The following is a 12,523-nucleotide window of genomic DNA, read 5'->3' as shown; positions in this document are numbered from 1 at the left end:
CCTCCGATGTGGGGTCCTCCACGGTCTGCAGGGTGGATATCTGCTCCACCATGGACTGCCATGGGCTGCAGGGGGACAGCCTGCCTCACCATGGTCTTCATCATGGGCTACAGGGCAATCACTGCTCCGGTGCCTGGAGCATCTCCTCCCCCTCCTTCTTCACTGACCTTGGTGTCTGCAGAGTTGTTTCTCTCACATATTGTCACTTGTCTCTCATGCAGCTTCCGTGCAGCTTGCTTTACCCTTTCTTAAATATGTTATCACAGACATGCCACAGCATCACTGCTGGGCTCAGCTTTGGACAGCAGCAGGTCTACTGGAGCCAGCTGGAACCACCTGTATCTGACATGTGGGCAGCTCCTGGTGCCTTCTCATAGGGGACACTCCTGCAGCCTCCCCCACTACCAAAATCTTGCCACAGAAACCAAATACATGAACATCTGCCTATCTCCTGGTTTAGATGTCTTACATGCTTCCAGGTTCTGGCCTGTAGCCTCTTCAGGAGGGTGAGAACAAAGGAAAATCAATTTAATTCGAACAAAGAAGAGTGAGAAGAAGGAGAGGGGAACAAGGATAGGGCTTCGCTTGAGCAATGCTTTGCCTGACGTTATTGCCTTACAAAAGGCAGGAGGTTGTACTTAAAGTAAAGTAAATGACATTTAGACATCGATTTATTCAGATGAACAGCAAAGTTCTTTTTAAGTGTATTAATGTATTTGTTAACCTTTTGACAAATTAGACACTGCCAAGCTCCTGCCATAATGAGTTGCAACTCCATCAAGTCTATGTCTGTTATATAAACATTGTACACTATTGTAACATACTCTTTTGTCAAATATTGTTTGGTTGGAAGAGCTCTAATAGTTTGATAAATTTTATATAATTTAGAGAAAAGACCTTCTGAGAGAAAAAAAAAAAAAAAGAAAAACAAACTGAAATGTAGAAAAGCAGACACGATGGAAAATTAAAATAGTAGACCATAAAAAGTAAATGGAAAATGAAAATCAAAAAAAGGTGAGAGGACATTCCCATGCTCTATGGATCTCCTTGAGGCAATGATGCAAGAATTTTATATTGTTTTCATGAGGCAAACATTTTTTAAATGGCAAATTTATTGTCTTTAAATCATATACTCATCAGAACAAAAAGAAAAATTATGAGGTCTTGCAGCTATATCTGATTGTATTTCGTCTTGCAGTTTTGTGGAAAAATCTGAGATAAATGCATCACAGATGGAGTCAAGAATACTATTACAACACACAGTAACAAAAAAAAGTTTTTTTAATAACTAAGGATGACAGTCTGCGGGGTGGGAAGTACCACACTTCAGGTGTTTGTAAGGTAAGTAGCAACATCTGAACTGCTCAGCGAAGTGCTCTCTATGGCAGACAGTGATCCACAGGCAGTTACAAGCCACAACTAAGCCAGGCGATTTTAGGCATCTAGGTACCAATGAAGCCGTGTTATCCTTCAGTTTCAAAGAAATAGAGTGAAAAAATAGCTACTCACATGGGGTTTGGTTAAGCAACCACTCAGGCTGGCGAGCAGCTACATGAATAACTGTTCTAAAGCCAGCGAGGTTTCTGACTCACTCTTCACCACCCAAGTGCAAACTGTCCTTATTTGGTTGTGCAGCTTTTTAATGGTTGTGTCGCTTTTTAATGGTGCCAAAGTCAAAATCCACCATGTTGGAAGACAGCATAACTTGCTTCGTGTGAAACAAAGGCTGCAACTCCTCTCAAGGGAGGAAGTTTTTAGTGAAAGGACATCTCGGTGGTGTAATCAAGTTTATCAACAAGGTGATGTTATTTTCTTTATACTCAGTTACTGGAAATCAGACAGAATAGAAAAGGACCCGTCCCACACCCAGAGGACCTGTCTGACCAGCAAACAGCTTCCAGCCATGAATCAGTGCTGTGATTCAATAATCATTTGAATAGAGATAACAACATGGTCATATCTGACAATTTCTAGGGGGGAAAAATGGTCTAAAAAAATATTTAACTCTATGTTCACATATGGCTGGTTTTAGGGTTTTTTGCCGTCCTCCTAGCTGAATCTTAGCTCTCCAGCTCTCCCTGTAATATAAATGAGGCAAATCAAGCTTCTGCACTAGTCTTATGTAGACTGTATTCAAATTCAATCTTATACCTTTTATACTATACTGCATGTCAGTTTGCAATGAAATCTATCAACTCTCAGGTGTTTTGGGGCTGTTTACATTTTTGATAGAAATAGGATTTTGCAAATCAAGCTAAATGCAAAATTTTGGTTAATGTTGTTTATACTCCCCACACTTTTTCCAAAGACCTATACAAATCCATGAGGCTCAGCACAGCTAAAGTCATCATCAAAGCCCAAACTCACGGTGCTGTCCCAGCATTTAGGGACATGTGCAGATCCTCAGGATGAGTCAGGAAATGCTTCAGACATTGACTTCTCCTTAGTTTGGGTTACATTTAGTGTGGACGGAGCAAGTGCAGCATGCTATCTCATGCTGTCACAGCTACTCTGCCTGCCCTCGCAACACCATTCATGATCAGTCTGTTTTAGATGGGACTCTGCTGCTTAACATGGAGATTTGGTGAAGGATTACATGCAGTCCAAGGTTGTCTTAGTCTAAATACTAAGCTAAGTTTCCTACATGAAGTGATACGGTTTTGTCGAGACAGATGTATGCAGGTCTTTAGATTGCATCTTGATTCAGTCCTTTAAAGATAGTGTTGATCCAGACTTACAAATGGATGGGGACAGCCAGCTACAAAAAGGGAATTCACAAATGAAAGGTGACTATAGGAAGATATGCCGCTGCTCCTACTCAGCAAGGTTTGGATCCACACCGCAGTGAAACGCAGCTGACTGACCTACTGCCCTCCTCCCCTCCCCGTGGCCTGTACGTGTGCTTCCAGAGGAAGGAAAGTCTGTGTGCACCCAAAGGTTATATCTTATTACTTCAATTTATATTGAATAAAATAAATTATTATATGCAAAATTTTGAGATATACACGTGTGTCTGTTAGCTAGAGGAAGGAGAGACTCCTGATCATTGACCAAAGGAGCAGGCAAATTAAAAAAATGGAGGATGTCAGAATTAACACAGGTAGGTAACATTTGCAGGAATGCAATTTCCCTTGTGGTTTATTGTAAAAACTTTTCTCTATATTTACATTTTTTTCCCACATGATAGCCCAATTAAATTGTTGTAAATACAAAGTCATTAAATGCCAATCAATTCTAGACACTGTAAGAAGATAGTAAATCCACAAGTTGAGATACGTTAAGTTTGATTGCTTAAGTATTATTAACTTAGACATGTTAGTTCTTGTCACATTGTTTGTGCTGAACCTGAACAACTAATCCCTTCCTTGGGCCTTTCCTCCCCTAAAGCAGTGGGACATGAGGTAGATCCTTCTGGGAAAAAGGATGCATCTTGATCCAGCCAAACGGGACAGAAGAGTTGGATTGCCTCCCTCCAAGGACAGGCTGATGCAGTGCTGAGGGTCCCCGGCAGGACCTCGGTGCCCAGGCAGGGATGTTTTTTACCCTCACACAGCCTGAAAAAGGGATACATAGCCCTGGATTCCAGGTGCCAAGGGACTCCTTTGAAGGAGCCCCCTCAGGGGTAAAATCTATGGAAATGGAGTGCAGAAGACATGGCCTCTACAGCCTAGGCCCCAGCCAAGAAAAATGGGCTGTAACAACCATGAGGCCATTCTAATTGTGTTGCTCAGAGACCATTTTGCATCCAAAGGGAGCCTGCCATGCTGACCTCAACCCATGACACACACGAAGCTGAGGCAAGAAGGAAGAGGAAGGTTCATTTTGTGGAAAAATACCAGGAAGGTTCTTAAGCAGACTGTGCCTCACTGGACTTAGCCTCAAGAAATTGCAATGCAAAAAACGATTTTACCACCCTGCAGAAATACTTGCCATGTTTGAATTCTGTTTTTGTTAGATTGAATAATCATATAACAGAACAAAACAAATCAGGTGTCCTGGTGACTATAAGAATCCAGGTCTATCCAGTTTGGTAGGACCTTGAATACAGTATTGCATAATTCACAACTGACCCAAACAAAACATTTCCCAGGAGGTTTTTTTGCTTGATATTCACTATAGTGAGAAGATCACAGTCAGCAGCTAATCACCCACATAGCTGCTCACTCACTCCCCATGCACAGTGGGATGAGCGAGAGATTAAGAAGTGCAAAAGAGGGGAAACTCATGGATTGAGATACAAACAGCTTAATAAGCAGAAGAAAGGCGTGGGGGGAAGTGATGCAAAGGCTACCACCTTCTGCAAGCAGATTGATGTCCAGCCAGTCTCCAGGCAAAGACTACCTCAGAAGACAACCCTCACTCCACCTTCTTCTTCTGCTAGCCCAGTTTTATTGCTAAGCATGACATTATATCATACGGAATACCCTTCTGGAGAATTTGGGTTAGCTGTCCCAGCTGTGTCCCCTCCCAGTCTCTTTGCCACCCAGCCTGTTCCCTACACTGTGGGGGCAGAGTGCAAAACCTTCATGCTGTGCAAACACTATTCACCAATACCCAAAACACTGGTGTCTTATCAACACTGGTTGGGCCACAAATCCAAACACAGCACCACACAGGCTGCTATGAAGAAAGCTAACTCCATCCCAGCTAGACCCATTACATCCACAAAGACATCTGAGCAGCTCTTGACATGCATTGACTCCACTGTTGGCTGCATTCAGGTTGGGCAGAATCCAGCCGAGCCTCCTGTCAAGTCAAATGTCCAAGAAACATTGATCACTCACCACTGAATCATTCAGTTCTACTTCACTTTTTCATCCCAGTCACGTCCAGAGGAGGCTTAGGTCTTACTTTCTATATGTATTTTTCTCTAGACCACAAAAGCTCTGATGCCCAGCAATTAGTTCTGCATAGGACGTAGTTCCAAGAAGCATCCTTGTTCAAAGCAGGGTTACTCACCTCAGAAAATGTGACAGTGTAAACATTTCAGTGGCAGTATTGTGAGTCTCCTTAATAGAATTTTACATCATGGAGCACTTTTATTTTCACTGTATGGCTACAGTAACTTCTATTATTAAATATCTCTAACAGCGTTTCTTCTTTCCGCTTCGAAATTTCTCTACATGGGCCATACTCTCTGACACAGGCACAGGTTCTTTGCTGAATGTAAATGATATGGCTATGATGTTTAGGCAGGAAATTATTTTTCCTGACCCACAACAGTTTTTTGTCACTCGAGATCAAGACAGAAAGACAGTCTGCAAAATTCACAAAATTAACTCTAAAAATCAGCATGTTTCCTTTAGATATTGATGTTATTAGAATTAGATTGATTCCTGCTGATTTTGAGCCCAAAGAAATGAAAATTCATTTAATGGATTTTTTTTATTATTTCAATTCAAGCCTAATGTTCATCAAAATCCTCTCTCAATTTTGGAAGAAAAAAAAAAAAGGAGGGGACTTGACAAATTTCCAGCACAAAATAAAATGAAACATGATGCCTGTCCTTTCTCAGCAAGCTTTTCTCTTTAGACTCTCCTTTGCAGCTTTGCATATGGCCCAGTTAAAAATATATGTGAGTTGCTCAATAGTCTGTCAACTGTAATGGGGCTCTGGAGGCTTTCAAATTCCTTTTGTGTATATGGGGAAATAATCAGTACCACACACTAGAGTCAAGGAGTTCAAAGTGCTTTAAACACATCCTCATCTCCTGCCACCCAGACCCTGGTCCAGATCCTACTTTACCACAATAGTCAGACACAAAGTCAGTTGTTGAGGAAGAAAAATATGAACCTGCTCCTAATAACAAACCAGCTTTTTTTCATCAAGTTTTAAAATTTGGACATCAACAGTTTTCCTGTAAGCCTATCAAAATGTACAGAAATGATCACATGGTGGGTATCTGGGCTGTTTTCAGTATCAGGTGGAAGCATCGTTCCTTTAATAACTGTTTCAGACATTACTGTGTAATGTCTCTCAGAATCATAGAGTCATAGAATATCAGGTTGGAAGGGACCTCAAGGATCATCTAGTCCAACCTTTCAAGGTAAAAATATAGTTTAAATGATATGGCCCAGCACCCTGTCAAGCTGAGTCTTAAAACTGTCCAATGTAGGGGAATCCACCACTTCCTTTGGGAGATATTCCAATGTCTAATGGTCCTCATGGTGAAAAAGTTTCTTCTGGAATCTGCACAGGATTAACTCGTATCCATTACCCCTTGTCTTTTCCATGTGACTCCTCGTTAAAAGGGAGTCTCCATCTTCTTGGTAGCCACCCTTTATGTGCTGGTACATGGTAATAAGGTCTCCCCTGAGCCTTCTCTTCTCAAGGCTGAACAAACTCAGTTTTCTCAGCCTTTCTTCATATGTCAGGTCTTCCAGTCCTCTGATCATCTTCGTGGCCCTTCTCTGGACCTTTTCCAGCTTGTCCACATCTTTTTTGTATAGCAGGGACCAAAATGTAGTCTTCTCCTCCATAATTCACCAGTGTTTGGTATAGATCATCTCTCTCTGAAGTCTTTCTCATCACATCAGTCAGAAGTACATTGTACTTAAGCTAGTAGCCCACAAACTCTTCCATACATGTTCAGCTATACTCATACGAGCTGTCCTGTTGTGAGAAACAGTAATGTTTTTTTCCCATTTATGCACCTTTCCTTTCAGATTAGAGGTAAAATGGTCACAAAACTGCACAGCCTGAAAAAAATCACAAGCCAGTCTGTGGGCTGGTGTTTCCAGTCCTCAAAAATTATCAGTTCCAGTGGGGTTTGGTGGAGAGAAGCTGAGACCAGTGTTGGTATGCGGGGGACCAGGGAGGTTGTGGCTGCGCTGCTCAACTTTGGTTTTCTCTGCTAGTGCTTCATGGACCTCTGCCAGATTGCACTGCTACAGCTGGAGTTAAAAGATAGCTCCGTGTTTGTTAGGGTAAGCTCCTCTCTTTTTTTTTCCTGAGGGCTTTCACACATTCTTGTAAATTATGTTTTATATCTAGTTCTCCAATGTAAAGAGACTCTCCTGAAAGCCATCTCATTTGGGAGGAAAGGGACAAAGGCTTCCCATGGCCTCCTGTTTCTAGAGTGCACATTTGAAGAGCTCTCTTCTGATCTCTGTAAAAACAGCAGAAACCTCTTTAACTTCACTGAACTGTATTTCATGTAGCGTAGGATACCTCACAAAAGAATCTGAATCAGAAAAACTACCTAGATAGTATTGTGCACGCTGCCTAGGAAATGCCAGTAGTTTCAGTGAGATAGCACTCCCATCCATCTCATCTCTGCCTCTGCATCAACCAGTACAAGTAGGCTGTCTGACCAAAAAGGCTGTTGCAAAACACCTCTGTGTATAAGGAAATCAGGGGAAGCATAGTAAGAGCTGATTATACAGTAACTGTATTGATGAAGTTACAAAAAGTGAACTTCCCTATGACCCTGTGGTTTCACCACTCGAATAACACAAAAAGAGAGAGCCAAAGCTGGCTACTGGCTGTGACATGACATCAACAGGGAAGTCAAAGAAAAGATTTGTTTAACATGCTTTCATTTACTTCTTAGAATAGTGATGACATTACATTAACACCACCAAAAGTGAGTCACATAATTGCCACTTGGAGCTATCAGGATCTATATAAGCATTTTAGCTGTCGTCTTGGGAGACAGAAGGTCAAACCCTTTTTGCTGTAGCAAGGCTCCTTTGCAAGCTGGGTACGATGCAATACCTCCTACTTTGTGCTGCCATCCTTCTACCTGAGAGTCTTGCTTTTCCAGTACAACCTACATCAGAATCATGGAGCAACACAGACTTGGAGAATGCGAAGGTATGTTACCAGAGGGACAACATAACCGCAATATGAATAACCTGATTTTTGATTCAACGTCTACATTCCTTTCCTATCTGTTTATATTATCTTATTATCTTACATTATCACAACAGTTTTTGCAGAGGTGACATAAAACAATCTAAACTTGCTGACTAGCTTAGACACCCTAAGTCTTAACTTACAAAAGAGACCATGTTCCAACTGGTAAATAAAGGGGAGCATGTAAGTTTTAAAACATCTCAAAAATATTATGTAGACTACGTTGGAAGACTGCTGATTTGAAATCTCAGTAAATTGTGCTTGCTTACAGTGTTTCACTAATATTGCATTTCTTTTTATATATGCTAAACTACACTACAGAGAGAACAGCTTATGGTAAATTCAAATGGGAAGAAAAAGTATATCTAAAACTAGCCATGACTGCAGGGTGATGAAACAATTCAATCAACTGTAAAATGCAATTACCAAAAGATCACAGATAGACATATGAATTTTAATTTTCTTTTTCTTATTCCAGGCATATCTTGATAAGTTCTTTCCAATTCTTAAAAAAACAAAAAGCCTAAGCTTCGAAGAGAGGATTAAAGAAATGCAGAGGTTTTTCCACCTGACTGTAACTGGAAAATTAAATGCAGAAACAGAACAAATAATGAAACAGCCCAGATGTGGAGTCGCTGATATAGCAGATTACAAAACATTTCCAGGAAATCCAAGATGGAAGAAGACACATTTGACTTACAAGTTAGTGATATTTCAGGTTTTATGGGGAAAGGGGTTGCCTTGTATTTAACTATGTGGGTTTCCTTCACACCTTAAATGACATTAATCTGTTTCCTTTTGCTGCCAGGATTGTCAATTATACACCTGATCTACCCCAAAAGAAAGTGGATGATGCAATTAAAAGGGCTTTTATGGTATGGAGTGATGTGACTCCGCTGAAGTTCCAAAGAGTTTTCAATGGATATGCAGACATTGTGATTGCATTTGCACGCCGTGGTAAGAATACCTATCATTTTTAAAATGCAATGGTCCATATTTGACTCAAAGCATGTACTTTTATAGCTTTAAGACAGGACAGAGATTTTGGAATTATTCTGAATTCTGCATAAATTTTACTTTCTCTTTATCTTGCCACCAAATTTATATGTTATGATTCAGTTTTACTCCTAGGAAACCATTAGACAATCCTTTCAGAGTTACAGCTGTGAAACAGGGGGAGAATTCAGCTCCAGAATGAGACACCTAAATTTAGAGGTTCAAGGCTCTGTCTGCTTTGACAAATAGTGCAAACTAATGGGAACAGATGCTGTAGAGCAAATCAGCTGGTTCTGAAGATCCGTCCTCCACATGCTGGATTCAGGCAGGTTTACTTTGTCTAGGTCTAGTCTGGTTCCCTGGACTAAACAGTCTTTGGCAGCAGGGATGCATTATGTTTGGCCATAGAGAGCATCTTCTGGTTGATTTTCTTCTAGAAGGAATCCCATTGGTGCACTCCAAGATTGCACCAAGGTGTAAGCCAAAGCATAGTAAATACGGATGACCAGTAGAGTCACTTCAGAAGCTCACTTGTGATCCAGACTAATAAATGAACGTAACCATACCTTTAACTTCTGCCTGGCACCTAAACTGACTCATTTTAGCCAAACTAAATGCCTACTTTAAGGTTAGCTGACTTGTACTCTAGATCCACTGACAATATTTATGAGATCTCCATTGACTGTAAGTGAAGATCAGACACCTGGTTTAGAGATAGATCACTGCTTATAGACTCCAAAATGTCCCAAGCTCATGCTTCACTGATGGGAAGCATATTATGTTGCCGTGAAGAGTCAACTAATGTGCCAGTCAAAGCAAGAAAGGTTCCTGTAAGCTGGAACAGGTTTTAATCCCTCATCATGCACTAGGACTAGGTCTCTTCTGCCTGTGCTAGTCCTGCCCCAAAGTCCATTCACATGGTCTGGGGGAAAAAATACAGAAAGCATTTGAGTCCCCAAATACTCCTCATCAAGTCAGAGGCTCAGTAAGACGTAGGGGGAAATTTTCAGAGCTGGTAGAAATATACCATCCTGACAGCTCTTGCACTCAAGGTAGGAAATGGTAACATTCCACACACACTGTGATAGAAGTAGGTAATAGACTGTACCCCAAAGCTGGCGACAAATGAACTTAGCTCTTCAGGAACATGGTTATCTATCCCAAATCATTGTCTTCCACTAAAATCAGTACAAATGAGAATGGTTACCACCGATGTTGCCCAGAACTTTCCAACATTGAAAACATTCATGTGCTTATAATGTTGTCAAGCATTAACTATTTATTCTGAAATAATCTCTGATTGCTGCCTCAGAACCACATTTCTGCCAAAGGCTCAGAAAAAATGTTCAGCCTCTTCTGAAACACACAGCAGCCTGAATTATCATATACAAGTTTTGAACTCAAATCATTAATTTGGAGAGTGTTTCCTAAGTCTTGCTCCTCATTTTTACAACCTTGCTGCTATCACAGGAATTTTTTTTAAGGATTGGTAATGAACAAAACTAGCACAAACATGCCTCAATTTGCTGAATTTAAACGTTACAGCTGATGCCATCTGATGACATTTACTTCTTTTCAAATGCAGAGCATGGTGATGGGTATCCTTTTGATGGAAGAGGTAACACACTAGCTCATGCGTTTGCACCTGGAGAAGGGATTGGTGGAGATGCTCATTTTGACGATGATGAAAGGTGGTCAGAGTTCAATCAAGGTAAAACCCACATGTGTGTATGAAGGGGAAAGGCAAATACTGTACATGTTAGAAGAACACAGCCATAGGAAATGCTTTCCATAACTCTTCATGCTTGAGTACCAACATTTCTGTTCTTTTCAATTACTTTTCTAAGTACTTGTGCTTTATTATCATTAGCAGCTACATAATGTCTGTTCTGTCCATATTTCAAAGCACTTTTCACAGGCTAAACAAGGACTGACTATGAGCCTCTGTTTTCTACATAAATTATGAAAAGGTAAAATGACTTGCTTGTAGGAATAGGGTTGACTAAAAGCAGAGTTGGAAAGAGACTCAGGGTCTCTAGATATGTATGCAAGGGATCAGTAATGTTTTTATTAAAATGTTGTTACTTAAGCGAGTTCAGTAATAACCAATCAAAACCTTGAGGTTTCATTCCAAGGGAATGAAAGATATAAATTCTCCTGCTACTTCAATTCTTTGTATGCTAAAAAGAAATGCCATACATTTAACATACTTTTCTATGCTTCTGTGCTACAGAAGTTAATTTGTTCCTTGTTGCTGCACATGAATTTGGCCATTCTTTGGGACTTGCTCATTCAAATGTCCGTGGAGCTCTGATGTACCCCACGTACTCATATGTGAACCCAGCAACCTTCAGACTTTCAGAGGACGATAGGAGAGGAATTCAGAAGTTATACGGTAAAATTCATTATGAGATTTGATTTTCAAAGCTACTGGGGTACAGGTTTCACTGCTCTCCCACATTGCTAGGGCCTCATCATACTACCAAAAAGAAAGAAGGGGAACAAACTTGGGAAAAACACATTCCCGTATACTCCATCTACTATGTTCCTTCTGTAGTGTGTACCCACTGCAACCAAGGGGTGACGGAGCAGCAGTGCAGTGGCCTGGCACACTGTCTTATGCACACCTACATTGCTAAACAAATCCTGTGGACCTTGCTCTGCACATGAGCTGTTTCAGTGAGTGGGGCTACTGGCAGGGAAAAGAGGGATACTTTACCACTTACCAAGTCAATGGAACAGTTCAGTGAAGGCAGAAACAACTCAGCAGTAGGAATGGAGCATAACCAGAATTGACACCGTGGGGTAAACTTTGCCAAGTGCCTAAACTTTAGGCACCACCTTCCTCAGGGCATGTTAGAGGAACACTAGGAATAAAACATAGCTGTCTGTGTTTTCCATTTCCAGTACAGTCTCTTATCTTTTGTCCCTCTTTCCCACAGGAAGAAAGCCATCAAACTCTTGAAGAAAGTGCTTCAAAAGACCAAAGAATTCACATCTGTTTGTTTTGGTGTTCCAAAACAATTTTAATCCTCAACTAATTAAAGTGGTAAACTCCTGGACTGCACTTTCTCTCCTGAATTTTCATATTGATTTATTTGCACTTTATACAATTTCACCTAATAATTAAAAAAAAAAAACCAAACTTACATACTTTGTTGTCTAATTATTTGTTTCTTCTGGCATTTCACTGGGGGATTAAATAACTCCTGCATGTGTGACAGACAGACAGACAAATATCTTTCTGAATAGAGGTACAGGTACCTAAAGGGCCTCTGTGTATTTACTGCTGGAGTTACAACCCCTGTTCCTGGCTTGCTTTCAGTTCTCATGCATGTCCTGGCCCTTCACAGCACCTACTGCTACCTCCTCAGAATCACAGTGTGCTTCCCATACGGCTCACACATAGAGAAGATGGTCTCCACAGTGCTTCCTTCAGCATAGGCTGGGATACTTTCCCAAAGGGAACAGCTTTTCAACTTCATGTCCTCCCTGCCTTGCCAGAGAAGCAGGTTTGAGAAGCAGTGGAACAGGATTCCCATTGTCCACTGTGATATTCAAACACCTCTCAGGTATTTCAAAATTTAAAAAAAAAAACAAAACCAACAACCCAAACAGGAATTCTCATTCTCTCCTTTGGAAGACTAATTCCACATTGCCAGAAAACGAA

General features: G+C 40.8%; 1 protein-coding gene across 1 annotated transcript; it reads left to right on the top strand.

The window, feature by feature from the left end:
- The first annotated feature begins 7,704 nt into the window (after positions 1 to 7,704).
- Positions 7,705 to 11,818, top strand: MMP7 (matrix metallopeptidase 7). Its single transcript, XM_009959890.2, has 6 exons — positions 7,705 to 7,815; positions 8,336 to 8,559; positions 8,666 to 8,814; positions 10,439 to 10,564; positions 11,087 to 11,248; positions 11,796 to 11,818. The coding sequence occupies exons 1-6, from the start codon at positions 7,708 to 7,710 to the stop codon at positions 11,816 to 11,818; spliced, it is 792 nt and encodes a 263-aa protein (XP_009958192.2). The 5' UTR covers positions 7,705 to 7,707.
- The last annotated feature ends 705 nt before the right edge of the window (positions 11,819 to 12,523 follow it).

This window comes from Leptosomus discolor, chromosome 1 (assembly GCF_034619465.1).
Source record: "Leptosomus discolor isolate bLepDis1 chromosome 1, bLepDis1.hap2, whole genome shotgun sequence".
Lineage (NCBI taxonomy): Eukaryota > Metazoa > Chordata > Aves > Leptosomiformes > Leptosomidae > Leptosomus > Leptosomus discolor.
This window is presented reverse-complemented; position numbering and strand designations above follow the sequence as displayed.